The sequence below is a fragment of the Peromyscus maniculatus genome, chromosome 5 (genome assembly GCF_049852395.1).
Source record: "Peromyscus maniculatus bairdii isolate BWxNUB_F1_BW_parent chromosome 5, HU_Pman_BW_mat_3.1, whole genome shotgun sequence".
Lineage (NCBI taxonomy): Eukaryota > Metazoa > Chordata > Mammalia > Rodentia > Cricetidae > Peromyscus > Peromyscus maniculatus.
This window is the reverse complement of record NC_134856.1, coordinates 58,435,438-58,449,642: the sequence shown is the minus strand read 5'-3', so window position 1 is coordinate 58,449,642 and position 14,205 is coordinate 58,435,438. Positions and strand designations below refer to the sequence as shown.

General features: G+C 47.3%; 1 protein-coding gene across 1 annotated transcript in view; it reads right to left on the bottom strand.

Moving 5' to 3' along the window:
* Positions 1–306: 306 nt before the first annotated feature.
* Positions 307–14,205, bottom strand: part of Rab4a (RAB4A, member RAS oncogene family) — a 29,216-nt gene continuing 15,317 nt past the window's right edge. Inside the window, exons 2-8 of the mRNA XM_016009208.3 lie at positions 10,718–10,798; positions 7,164–7,278; positions 5,688–5,750; positions 4,254–4,408; positions 1,838–1,933; positions 1,548–1,680; positions 307–861 (exon numbers count right to left, since the gene is read on the bottom strand). Of these exons, the coding sequence (XP_015864694.1) occupies positions 1,565–1,680; positions 1,838–1,933; positions 4,254–4,408; positions 5,688–5,750; positions 7,164–7,278; positions 10,718–10,798 (626 nt within the window). The 3' untranslated portion in view covers positions 307–861; positions 1,548–1,564. The remainder of the gene's footprint in view (positions 862–1,547; positions 1,681–1,837; positions 1,934–4,253; positions 4,409–5,687; positions 5,751–7,163; positions 7,279–10,717; positions 10,799–14,205) is intronic.

The window sequence follows — 14,205 nt, the reverse complement described above, 5'->3', positions numbered from 1 at the left end:
AGGTGCTTGCTGGGGATCAAACCTTGCACATGCGGAGTGAAGCACTGTACTACTGAGCCCAGATTTAATAAGCAGCATCCTTTGCTAGAGGTAGTGAGTTTGCTGAGAGGGACTATAAAACAATGTAAGAAGTGAAAAAGAGGCCGTGATGCCCTTATAGTGGGTCTTCTAGCAGGGAGACAGACAGTGGAGGTAGAGGGTGATGTGGAAGCCGAGCAGGATGGGCAGGTTGACGTGGGCCCACGACAGCTCTTGTACTGACCTCAGTTAAGAGCCTTACAGTCCACAGAGCAGGACAGTGTACTGTGCGTGAGAAACTCGGTTCCGCTTTATTTCCGGATGTTAGTGAGTCCTGTAGGTTTAGCATTTCGGGTGTGGATCACAGAGACACAGTGTAAAAAGGGTAAGAGGGATTAAATAAGAAACGCCCTGGCTGGTGGCGTCAGAGTCCTTTGATACCGAGTCGTGTGTGTGACTGACACAATGAGAGGAGCCACGCTCACATTCACAAACTGCATTTCCTGTGAGTTGGAAAAGGAAAAAAAAAAAAAGCTTCACTGAGTGCAGGATTCTATCATGTCACACTGGCTCTGCTGGAGGGACGGGCGGGCTGTGCGCAGCACAAGCATGATTTCACGGAACAGGAAGGGGTAGATGTGGGCAGGGATCTTTGCATACATGTGGCCTCTAAAGGTACTGTCCGCTGAGTGAGTTCGCAGTATGGCTGCTGAGTCCTGTCCGCCGGTGTGCACGGTGGTTTCCCCGACGAAGATCTACTTCCGTGCAGAGTAGAAGAGATGTTAGTAAAACCTTCAGCCCCTCCAGGCTCCAGCAGCTGTGTTCCAGAAACCACCACGGAACCTGAGAAATGTGGAGCGGGATTAGATGCTTGTGTGGTCGTAAATGCAAAACAGCTCAGAGCCCCACAGGACAGTGTCACCCTTCATTAACACCGGCTTACACTGCTAGACCGTGCCACCGTGAGCTGAGCAGGATAGCATACACTTGTAACCCCAGTATTTGGGAGGCTGAGCAGGAGGCTTGCCATCAGGTGGTAGGCCTACCTGGGCTATACGGTGAGCTCCTGCTTCAATTTCCCTGACAAAAAGTCCACTGTGGTAAATGGAGGAGAGAGCTATCAAAGGTATAGTAGACAGGCAGTGGTGGCATACATCCCAGCGCTCGGGAGGCAGAGGCAGGTAGATCTCTGAGTTTTAGGATAGCCTGGTCTACAGAGCAAGTACCAGGACAGCCAGGGATACACAGGGAAAAAAAAGTTTAATGGAGAGCTTGCTGATTCTAGAGATGCTCCTGTGGAGGCCTCAGTTAGGCCAGGTCTACTCCATGGTTTAAGGAGAAGGTACTGGGTACCACAGGGCTCTGTGTGCTCTGCCTTTGCTTCTGAATGGTTCCTGCAGGATCAGTGCTGTTGGGCAGACCTCTGACTATCCCTGTGGATCTCCTCCCCTGCTCTCTCCAGCCCTCCCATTGCAGTTCCATACCCTCTCTTTTCTGTCCAGCATGCAGGGCCTCTAGATCTAACCCACCTGTGTTGCTGGCGTGCCTAGCAGCCACACTCCTGTGCACTTGGGGCCTGTGTGCGCCGTGGTGACCGTAGCTGTCTTAGGGCAGCGTCTCCATACTGGATGCCAGAGCCCATTCTCTCTGGGTCCAGCTCACCTGAGGACCAAGAATACACCTGTGAGTCTGTGTTCAGGTGAGTATGACTGGCATGCTATTTAGGGCGCCTTACTACAGCCTTGCTCATAACAGCCAGCAGGGGGCACTGTTGAGCCACAGGGCAAAACCCACAGATGAGGTCAGGGAAGAATGTTACCTGATTCAATTTTGTTAAGTATCTTCCTTGCACACTGCATGAAAGCCTCTTCGACATTCTCACCAGTCAGGGCACTCGTTTCCAGGAACATCAGCTCTAAAAATGATATCAAAGAAGACGGACACACATTTAGAAGCTAGTGATCTTTAAATGTTTTATCATTATTCATTCATTTTGGAAGAGTGTGCGCTATGGGGCACGTGTGGTGGTCAGAGAACACTTTGTAGGAGTTCTCTCCTTCTGCCATGTGGGTCACAGGGATGGGGCTTGGTCCTCAGGCTTAGAGGCAAGTGCCTTTGTACACCGAGCCATCTTGCTGGCCCAGTAACAGTGACTTTCAACTGCTACAGACTGCTCAGCATTCCCATCTAGTGACAGGCAAAACTCAATCCAGTACCTAACTCCTTTATTCCTATAAACATAAATATATATTCTTATTGTTGTCTGTTTGTTTGAGATAAGGTTTCAAGTAGCTGAGGCTGGTCTTGAACTCTTGATCTTCTTACCTCTTCTGTCTCCCAAGTGCTGGGAGCACAGGTACCATCACATCCGGGGATGTTGATACTTTAAGTGATGGGGAGTCCACTGAAGAATGAGCACTATCAGTTCCCCTGAACTGACAGGGTGAAGTAAGCATACTGGCTATTGTGACTGAGAGCCCCAATTTTCTTCTCCAAGTGATCTGCGAGTCACCATGAATGCAGCCACGGAGCTGATAAATCACTGCATTGCACCACACACAAGCAGGACCCATGTCCGTCCAAGCCAGATACAGCCCTGCTGTCCAAGAAAAGCCATCCCCATCCAGGGCTTTTAATTTGCATTCAGCTTGAAAATGTATGCATTTGGATATCCTAGATTTTACTGATTTTGTTCTTTAATCATTGATAGTTTCAACTGGGGAGGTTGGGTGGAAGTCTCCCTTGACTACTTATCATTTGTGTGTATGAGTGTTTGTCTGCATGTATGTCTGTGCTCACATGTGTACTTGGTGCCAAAGAAGGGGTTGAGCTGGGAATTGAACCTGGGTCCTTTGCAAGAACAAGGGCTCTTAACCACTGAGCCAACTCTCTATCCCTGAAGCCCCACTTGAAGCCATGCTCCTTTATCCCCGGAGCAGGGGCTGATTCCAGTGGAAAGCCTGCTCTGTGCTGTTAGCTGCACCACAGCTGTTGGCCCCTGGTCCGTACTAGTGGAGGGCTTGCCACACTAAACAGCTCCTGCTTTCTAAATAGCTCCAAAACAGCAGTTCTCGATCTGTGGGTCGTGACACCTTGAGGGTGGAACGACCCTTTCACAGGGGTCACCTAAGGCCATTACGATTATGATTCATAGCAGTAGCAAAATTACAGTTATGAAGTAGCAACGCAAACAATTTTATTTTATGGTGGGTGTCCCCACATCATGAAGAACTGTATTAAAGGGTCGCAGCATTGGGAAGGTTGAGAACCACTGCTCTAGACCATCATCGCATGTACACAGTCTGCACTGCACTAACTTTTTTCTTTCTCTTTTTTTTTTTGGTTTTTCAAGACAGGGTTTCTCTGTGTAGCTTTGCGCCTTTCCTGGAACTCGCTTTGGAGACCAGGCTGGCCTTGAACTCACAGAGATCCGCCTGGTTCTGCCTCCCGAGTGCTGGGATTAAAGGCGTGCGCCACCACCGACTGGCTTAACTTTCTTTTTTCTTCCCTCCATCTTTTGAAACAGAGTTTCACTGTATAGTCCTGGCTTGCCTCAAGCTTTCAGTAATCTTTCTGCCTCTCCTTCCTAAATGCAAGGACTACAGGCCAACACCATGTCTGGCTCATGCTTATTTCCTAGTAGGAACCCATTAAGCTGGAAAAACAGTTTTCTGTCCTTGAGTCCAACCAAATGTGGACATAAGGATATACTAGTCTCAGCTGGCTCTGTGTGTTTATAATGCTGTTATCTCTACACACAGTGGCTGATTTTGAAATGGAGTTTTAACATTAATGAATTTGTTACCTAGCCTGGTCTACATAGCGAGCTCCAGGACAGCTAGGACTACATAAACAAACAAACAAACAAGAGTTTCTTACATTAAACAAATGACTTAATGTAAGAAAATGAAGCCAGTTAGCTGAATATTTCTTCTGCTTCCTTTCTATGTGAGATGACTGCCAACTATGTTTCAAGATACATAAAACTCTGCCACCCTAAGACGGCTGATATCCCAGAGACCTAAAAGTCCTAAACACCTTGCTTTCCTCCGCACACAGGCCTTTGTCAGCAGAAAGACATACCGAGCTAGGCTGAACTAGTCAGTTGACAGTGGAGATTTCACAATTTCCTAAGATAATTTAATCTCAACTCCACCAGATGTTTTAAACCCAAATAAATGTCACTGTGCCCAGACCCACCCCGTAAGAAGCTATAAGAGGAAACAGTCACTTGCCATTCTCTTGTGCGAACCTGGAGGCTTCAAGGAAGGTGACTTCACGGTCAGCATCCAGGTCCTTCTTGTTCCCACAGAGGATGATGACAATGTTCTGACTCGCCAGCATTCTGGCATCTGTTAACCAATTAGTAAGCGCATTGTAGGTTTCTCGGCTGTGTAACATAAGATTGTGGAAATAATACATGTATTTTATAAAACTAGCAACTCTTTCCAGTCATCCTGACCATGCACAACATTTCAGCAAGGGCAACCGCACCTCAGAAGTGACTTGGGAACCTCAATGCCTGGTGATGCATCAGACCCATGGGCTATGTTTAGCTTTTGTTACAACAAAATCCATGAGTCAGACACTCTGGGTTCAAAGGGAAAGGGGACTTTTCAGTCACTTCACAAATGCACCTGAGCCCTGAACATGTACAAGGTATGTGCCTGGCTTGCAACACTAATCACTGTTACCTGAAGATTTTCGGGCACCTTGACCCACAGGAATCCACCACAATGACTTTGCAAGAACCTCCTGCCACAAGGAGCTGGGGCTCAGGGACATGCAGGACTCCCTGGCTCTGTCCACCCAGGACCAACTCAGACCTGCAGGTTAGCTCCCACATTTAAGGACTGGCACAAGTGATATCACACCCTGGTAGGTTGAGCCTCTCATGGCACTGGGGAATGAGGAGGGTGGAGTCAGGAATGCTATCCTCCTCTCAGAAGAGAAAGACAACCCTGTGCTGTTCTCTCTTGGGTCAGGTTCCTCCCAGGAAGGGCCCCTTAGTAGAACCCTCTGGATCACGTGTTTCCAGGGCAATGCTGCAAACTCTGAGGTCAGTGCATTGATGAGATGTCCTCAAGGACAGGAATGTGCTGCAACCTGCATTGGCCAACCCTGGGGTCACCAGCCACATGTGGCATGGAGGAGTTGAAATGTGGCCAGAGCAGCTCAGGAGTGGAACTAAGCTGTTACATGCAGCGAGCAACTGCAACAAGTATTTCATTAGTTGATTTAAACCCCTCCCCCATGGCTTTCTGAGGGTCCGAGAATGTTACCCTCATCTTATAGATGAGGGAACCAAGACCAGAACAGGGAGGTCTGGGCCTGCAGAAATCACAAAGTCACTGGCTGGGGCTGGGATCTGAACCCAGGTGATCTGAGTCTGTATCTTCAGCCTCTTGGTTCACTTCTGAGAATTCACAGAGCCCTGCAGACCTCGGAACGTGTCCCACATGGTGTGAAGAAGAACAATGAGGCAGAAGGCTTGTTTCAGACTCAATAGCTCACAAACAAACACAAAAGACCCCTGTGAATCCCCAGGAGAGGGCCCAGAGGTTTGCTGGGCACAGCCATGCTCCCTCTTAGACCAAAGTGAGTCCCACATCTCACCAACACAGGGATGCACAACACCGGGTGGCCTCTGTGGTGGGGAGTGACTTTACCTGGTGATGTCGTAGACAAGGAGCGCTCCGGCTGCACCTCTGTAGTAGCTTCTGGTCACAGACCTGAAGGGATGACAGACAGGCCATGTTTCCTTGTGAACCACAGCACAGGGCCAGGACAAGTGGGGCGCTCTCTTCAAAGAGGGGCAGCTCCTCAGGTGGAGGAGGTTCTGGCGTCTGCATGTGGCCCAAATGTCCTTAGCTCTCTGTGGGCGCCAAGCTCTGGGAAACCCTCATCTCTGTCTGCCACCTGCGGGTGTCCTGTGCCACTCGCTCCCTCCTTCCTCAGAAAAGCCCAGGATGGGAGCAGCCTAGATTCCTGCTGCCGGCCTGCATGTACTCTGCCCCATGGAACATCCTTCTTTACTGCTTGCTCTATGAGGCCTTTTGTCCACTTCACATTCTCAATGATCTGTTCCTCTTCTGTAATGCCAATTTCTCCTTGCTAGCTTCTTTTTTTAACTTTATTATTGTGTGTATGACGTTGGGGTGGGGCATGTATGTAGAAGTCAGATGATAACTTTGTGACGTGACTTCTTCCACCTTTACATGGGTTCTGGGGATGGAATTCAGATCGTCAGGCCTGCCCAGCTTTACCTACTGAGCCATCTTGGTAGATTTTTTTTTTTTTTTTTAATACTAGCAAAGCAACGTTTGCTTTGGCACCTCCTATGGTCTCACACTATATGGCCCAGACTGGCCTCGATCCCCTGGACTTAAGTGCTCCTCCTGCCTCCTCCTCCAAAGTAGGACGATAGGTACCACCATACTATAGCCCCAATTTTAGTTAAAAAGTACAAAGTCTGCTGTGGGGGTGACTCTATGACTTGATGTAATGTGCAGAAAGCATGACTAAAATGGTCATACACTGTCTTACATTCACTGTTACCAGATGCTAACTACACAACCTGGGGTCAGTTGTGCAAGAGTGTCCTGCGGGATTCATGGCAGCTGTACAGCAGTTAGTGTGAAGGAATAAAACCCCACCACGGGTGTCTAAAAATTCCTCACGGAAGTGTGATGTGGAAAAAGGCATTTGTCCTGTTGCGGTGCCTTGATTTTAATCTAAAAGGATACCACAGCTGGAATGGTGCTGCACACCCGTCATCCTGACACTCAGGAGCATGACACAAGAAGTCATGGGCTTGAGGTCTACCCAGACTGCTCAGCTAGACCCTGCCTCAAAACACCAAAGGACAGACATCGCGAAAGCTGAGCCCAGCTACAGGGATGCTCAGCGTCACAGCCTCCTGACTGAGCCGCCACCTCTGAGGTTCTAGTTATCTAGTGCTATCTCTTGCTTGTTGGTTTTGGTATCTGGGGTCCAGTCAGTACTCTGGGCAGTGAGAGCCTCCAGGCTGAGCTGGAGCTTTTGAAATCCGTGTACACGTTGGTTTGAAACCACACGCAGTGAGGGAATCTAGCTAAATAGTTTGAGTCCAAGTTCAAGTATTCTTAGTAAATTAAGAGAGCTACCTGAATCGCTCCTGTCCGGCTGTGTCCCATATCTGTAACTTTACATATTTACCACCAACATTGATTATTTTTGAGCCAAATTCCACTCCTATGGTATGATTGGAGTCATCTTTGACTAAAAAAGAAAAAACAGAGAACAAACAATTACATTTTAGAACATGAAGTTAACAATTCACAGATTTAAACAGTAATGTTAGGATCAAGGGCTAAAATAAAAATAGTAAAAAGAAGTGGGGTGGGGGACTGTAGCCAGAAGTTTTCCTGTGTCCTGCCCATCCAGCAGCCACTAGGACAAGTAAACACGCAGAGGCTTATATTACTTGCAAATGTATGGCCTAATGGCTCAGGCTTCATGCCAGCTAGCTCTTATATCTTAAATTAATCTATTTCTATTAATCTGTATTTTGCCACATGTTGTGTGGCTTACCAGTCTGCTGGCGTTGTTCCTTGGGCAGCAGGCTGGCGTCTCCCTGTCTCTCCTTTCTCTTCCTGTCTATCTGCTTCGATTTCTACCTGCCTCTAAGCTACCTTGCCATAGGCCAATGCAGCTTTATTTTTCAACCAATCAGAGCAGCACATATTCACAGCGTACAGAAAGACATCCCACAGCAGGGGACCTACCAAGGGCTCTGCAGATGGAAAGGCTGTTAGCTTCAGCCATCCATTTCTAACAGTCAGCTGACGAATGACACCAACTTTAAGTAAATCATGTGATTCCTTTTCTCAAAGAGACAGTAGAGTGTTCCCCCATCTCCTAACACATGATACAGTGACTGGAAGAGGCTGCCCTGAGCCTGTGACACCCTACATGGAGAAGTCTGACACCAGCCACCTTCTGACACCAGCCTGCTGCGCAGTAGGGCATGTGCCTGGTAACCAGCTGGACACTTGGTCAGCAGTGAGGCGGTCAAAGTGTAGTTATTCCAAAGAACTGAACACAGGGGACCCCAAGGATAACCTGATTATAGAACTCTGATTTGGGGTCTGTTTGAGGGAAAAAAAATTTTTTTTGGTTCTTATGTATATTGCTCGTGCCAAATGTTCATTAATTCTAGCATTGCACAGCAAAGCTTTGAATGAGTTTATTGTAGAGTCCCATCACTTCTAAATACAACTGGGACATGCCATCAGTACAAGGTGGCTGTGACAAAGGGATGTTAGGATAAATGCTACTCCTGTCACCTGCTGGCTCCCATCATGACTTGGACACAGCGTAATGCTTCAGAAATCAGGGGGGCCACTTGATGCGTCTTTTTTTTTTTTTTTTTTCCTAGAAGGGTGAGAGGTTAGACAGAGAATCCAGCCTATGCCAGAGACAGATTCAAGTGTGATCAGGTAGGAAGCCCCTCACCCCCACCCAGGGACACTGCAGGGAGGTCCTCGGTGGCAGCCCAGGTGGAGGCATGCTGTTGTGACAAGGAGAGAGCAAGCTTGTCCTTGAGGCTCTGGGAACAGTTAGGGATGGATACACAACCTGCCTGGGTGCTCTGTTGTTGTCGGAGATGGAGCAGACACTAGATACGGAAAGGATGTCAGGTGTGTTGGTTCGTGCCTGCAATCCCAGCAATTGGGAGGCTGAGGCAAGAAGACTCGCATGGATTTGAGGCCAAGTTGGCTATACATTAAGTCCTGGCCAGTTCAAGAGCTAAAGGATGAGTGAGGACCTGTTTCCAAAAATCAAAAGCAAGCGAATGTGCAGAGAACCACTTCTGTTGGTAAATCACGCTAGAGCCTATGCTGGGCAGAGGAAGTGGCAGAATAAGTTCCAGAAACGTCTTTTCATTCTCTGTCAAGACACTCTGCTCTTCCCCTCCTCTCACCTTGGGTGTTCCTACCTCAGGTGCACTTTATCACGCCAGTTCCGTGTCGAGCCTCCCTCTGACGGCCCTAAACCAGCAGATCACTCTCCACAGCTCTTTACACTGTGATCACAGTTCTGCTTATTCTAAGGGCTTTCTTTGAACCGACAGGCTTCCACACTCTCATATATTGTGGAAGAAAGATCACATCTCCCTTTCCTAAATGTTACTAGCCAACATAAGCATGTGGGGCTGTGGTCCAGAGTCCTCCGTAACACACACTCCTCCCAGGAGCACCTCTGAGTTCTCCATTTCACTTCTTGACCTGTAGACCAGGACAGGAGACAGAAGGGCCTCAGAGGCACTGAAGGCCACCCAGAGCACCTGAAGGCTATAACCTTCCCAATTGCACTCCAACGTGTATCTCGCTACTCTGCCGGAAACAGGGTCCCTGCTGAAGAATCCTTGGCTATGCTAACCATCTTGTCATCTCTTAGGATAGGAAAAGACTATAACTGAGCCACTACTAAACTGAAACACTAACTTAATAAAAGTTCCGTCATGTAAAATTCTAAGAATATAACCTATTTGGGCGCAGACATTTAATAATAGCACTCAGAGGCAAGGAACATTGGGTGTATCTCTTTGAGTTCAAGGGTACCCTGGTTTACATAGTAAGTTTCAGTCCAGCCAAGGCTACATAACAAGACCTTATATTTCAAAACCAAACAAAACCCAAGCCACAACCTTGTAATCTACTTAAAAGTCCTTTTACCCAGTGGTAGACCCTGTGGGATATAATACTGACCCACCAGACAAGACACGTCCATTGGCACAACAGTAGCCTGGATGTTACAGAAGGAACCAACCACCTTCAGACTGGATTTGAGGCCTGCCCCACAGGAGGAAATGCATGCCTAGCACTATAATCTTGGCCAAAAGCCCATGCTGGAGAGGCTGTAGACCTCAGTGGAGAACCTAGCATAGTTGTTTTGCTAAATGGACATGTTGTCAAACTGCCTTCTAAACGGTTATGATTCTCCCCGGGCATTAGTGCTGCTCTCAACACTGGTCAGAGAAGCCTCCTTTTGGAGCGGACAGAAGTTGATGCAGAGACCCACAACTGCTCAAAAAGCTGAAGATAAAGGCTGCCTGTTGCTCACAGAGAAGTGGGTGGGAGCAGGGAGGAGGTGAAGTGTGAGAGCCAGAGGATGGGGAGGGCTGATGTGAAATGCTGTCTCTGGACACGGCGCGGCCACTGCAGTCATAAACTCACCGCACTGACGGGGAGTCACCTGCACAAAGTCGGGCCCATCAACATTTCCGCATGGATGGGTGAGGGGCCCACTAGGCACTAGCCCTGGCTGAGGAGATATTAGCAGTCAATGGCCGTTAGGGGAGGGGGAGTCATTTTACTTCAGGGTGTAGCCAGTGGTAAGCTGTCTGCTCTCGATGACCCAGTACACACACATATACATGCAAGCAACCTTAATCAAACTCAGTGATATTACATGCAAGTAGGGAGAGGTTGGGGCTTGTTAGGAAGAAGGGTTCAAGAGGGAGGTGGAGAGGATAAGGGGCTGGGGGTGGAGATGATTGAAATATATACATGTATGAAAAATTTCAAATAATAAAACCTTAAAATTGAAGTACTTCGAAGCTATGGTTTCCCCCTCCAGAAAGCTCAGATTTCCCATAAGCACCTCTGTGCCCAGGGTGCTCAGAGACTTGACAAAAATGTCTGGTGTCACTCACATTTTTTTTCAATGAACTGATGAAGCAAGCAAGATTTGCCGGTTCCCGCATTTCCGATGACCAAGAATTTAAACAAGAAATCTGAAAGAAAAAAAAAAGAATAAGAAATAACTTTAAAGGGAGCTATGAACACACCCAGAATATGGTCATCAAATCTAGTGATGTGGTAGAAGAGGTAACTGAATCTTCTGTGAAAACACACTGGCTTGCCTTTTCACATCTACACACTTTACATTTGCATATTTCGGATATATTCCGAGCTTTTCCAAACTCCTTCAACAACTTCAGAAATCTGAAGGTTGAAAATTAACTTTGACAATGAATAAAATGGTCCCTGCTAGCCGCTACAAACACACACACACTTAGTTGCAGGCAAAATCTGTTCCTTTCTTCTCTACACAGAGGTGAGTTCCCAGGCATGTAGCTCCATGCATCACTTCTCATCCCTTGGCTGTAGTTCCTGGAAGGCAGCTGAGGCCAAGTTCAGGCTGCAGGTCTAGTGTCTGATTCGGTGCAGACAGGGTCGTTTAATTTGGAACAGTCCTTTAAAAATGTATTATTTTATGTGTAGTGGTATTTTGCTTGTATGTCTGTGTACTGACCATGTGTGTGCGGTACCTGCAGAGGTCTGAAGAGGGCAACAGATGCCCTGGAGCTGGAGTTACAGATGGTTGTGAGCTGCTATGCAGAAGCTAGGAATCAAACTTGATTCCTCTGGAAGAGCAGCCAATGAATGCTCTTAACCTCTGAGGCAGTGGTTCTCAACCTTCCTAATGCTGTGATTCTTTATTATGGTTCCTTTTATTATGTTGTGGTGACCCCAACAATAGAATTATTTTTATTGATACATCATAACTATAACTTTGCTAATGTTATGAATTGTGATATAAATATCTGATATACAGGATATGTGACCCCTGTGAAAGTCATTTGACCCCCTCCCCCAAAGGGGTTGCAGCCCACAGGTTGAGAACTACTGTTCTGCGACATCTCTTCAGCTCTTGGTGTATTCCTTTTACAAAATTGAAATAAAAGATTTCCAAAATGGAATTTGTTAATTAGTATGAAGTAGCTTCAGAAAGTCAGGGTTGCAAACTTTCAGTGTAGCAGGGGCTGGTCTTGAACCCTTGATCTTCCTGCCTCTGCCTCATAAGTGCACCACTACAAGTGTACTATCATACCCAGCACTTCAATTGCTCTCTCTTTCTTTCTCTCTCCCCCACCCCCTTTCTCTAAGACAGGACCTCGCTATGTAGATCATGCTGGCCTCAAACTCACAGAGATCTGCCTGTGTCCACCTCCCAAGTGCTGAGATTAAAGGCATGATGGCTAGCTTGCTTTCTGTTTTTGATAGGGTCTTACTATGTAGCTCTAGCTGGCCTGGAGCTGTGAAAGTCATTTGAACATCTTGCTCTGTAGACCAGTTGGCTTCAACTCGGAGATGTGCCTGCCCACCTGAGAGCGGGGATTAAAGGCATTCACCACCTCACCCAGCCAACTGCTTTCTCTTTAGTAAGAACTCTAGTCCTGTCTAGCTGGGAGCTCCACACATTGGCTCCTTGTCCTCTGAATGGACCTGCCTAGCCTAACCTTGCCTTGACCCTGACCTGCTGCAAACCCCACCCTGCCTGGCACCCATGCATTCCTCACTCTCTCCAGACCACACCGTCTTCCAGATGGGACCAAGTGCTGGTGATCCTAGCCACTCTGCTCTCCCCCACTAAGCTGAGGCAGCTGCTGGCTTTCGACATGGCTCTGTCACCAGTTTCCAAGAACTATAATCATCACTCAGAAATTAAGCCTATTTGGTCTCCAGTGACACCCAAATGGTGGCAGAAAATCATGGCACAGTGCCATTAGAATTGCGCCAGCATTTAAACACCAACCACTCCAGCTTCTCACCGTATGTTTTTAAAGCATGACATGGAGACGCCACCCCCTCTTTGTTCTTGCATGTGTCTGACTTTCTTCCTGAGTGCTTCTCTTTCTCTTAATTATTAAGTATAAAATCTATATCAAAATATCTTTTAGCCGGGCGGTGGTGGCGCACGCCTTTAATCCCAGCACTCGGGAGGCAGAGCCAGGCGGATCTCTGTGAGTTCGAGGCCAGCCTGGGCTACCAAGTGAGCTCCAGGAAAGGCGCAAAGCTACGCAGAGAAACCCTGTCTCGAAAAACCAAAAAAAAAAAAAAAATATCTTTTAGTAGCCGGGTGATGGTAGCGCACGCCTTTAATCCTGGTGCATGGGAGGCAGAGACAAGTGGATCTCTGTTGAGTTTGAGGTCAGCCTGAGTTCCAGGAAAGGCCCAGAGCTACACAGAGAAACCCTGTCTCAAAAAACAAAACAAAGCCTTTTAATAAACTTCAACTCTAGTTCAAAAACAAGTTATTATAAGGGCTGGAGAAATGACTTAACAGTTATGAGCACTGGCTGCTTTTGCAGAGGACCTGGGTTGGTTTCTCAGCACCCACATGGCAGCTCACAGCCATCCTTAACTCCAGTTCCAGGAGTTAATCAACATCCTCCTCTGGGCTCTGACTCATCAGGTACACCCACAGTGCACTTACATACACACAGACAAAACACATAAAATTAAAAAATAAAACTTTAACACCTGCATTATTCACAGTAGTAAAACAGGGAAGCAATTCAAGTGTCCATCAGTGGAGGAACAGATACCTAAAATGTACTATCTCCATTCAATGGAACAGGGCTTAGCCTTAAAGAAGAAAGAGCTCCTAATAACTGCTCTAGCAGGTGAACTGAAGGACGCTCGTGACATAAACCCGTCATAAAATGACAAATACAGAGTCCATTTATGTGAGGTGCTCAGAGTAGGCTGAAAGCAGAGTGAGACTGCCAGGGCCTGGGGTGGAATTGGAGACTTGCCATTTGGTGGGCACGAGCATCCGTTTGGAAATATGAGAATTCAGGAGACGGTGGTGACCACGGTGTTACACAATGTGACTGCACTTTCATCTTTGCTCCTTAGTGGAGAGCTTATTTATTTTTGCGTTACTGCATCAGTGTTTTGCCTGCATGTATATTTACACACCATGTGCATGCAGTGCCTTTGCAGGCCAGGAGTTAGTTCCCCTGGGACTGAAACTGCCATATGGGTGGTAGGAATCAAACCTGGGTCCTCTGGAAGAGTAGCCGGTGCCCCTAACTTCTGAGCCATCTCTCTAGCAACCCCATGAAATACGACTGTACTCTAATACCACTGAAATGCATACTCAACATTTTAGTTGGTTAAGACGGCCAGGCTAAAGAGAACTGAAGTTTCCCAACCTTATTCACCATTCTCTTTTGTTAGGAAACAAAGTTGTGTAAGTTATAAAGAGAAGATAAAAAAGAACTGAAGTTGGGTCTGTTGTTGCCTTAGGAGAGGGAGAAGGTAAAGGCTGGCAACAGGAAGGCAAAGGGAGACTCCCAGGGCACACTAAAGACTCTGCTCGAAGATCACAAATCCCTGCTTCTGGACCTTG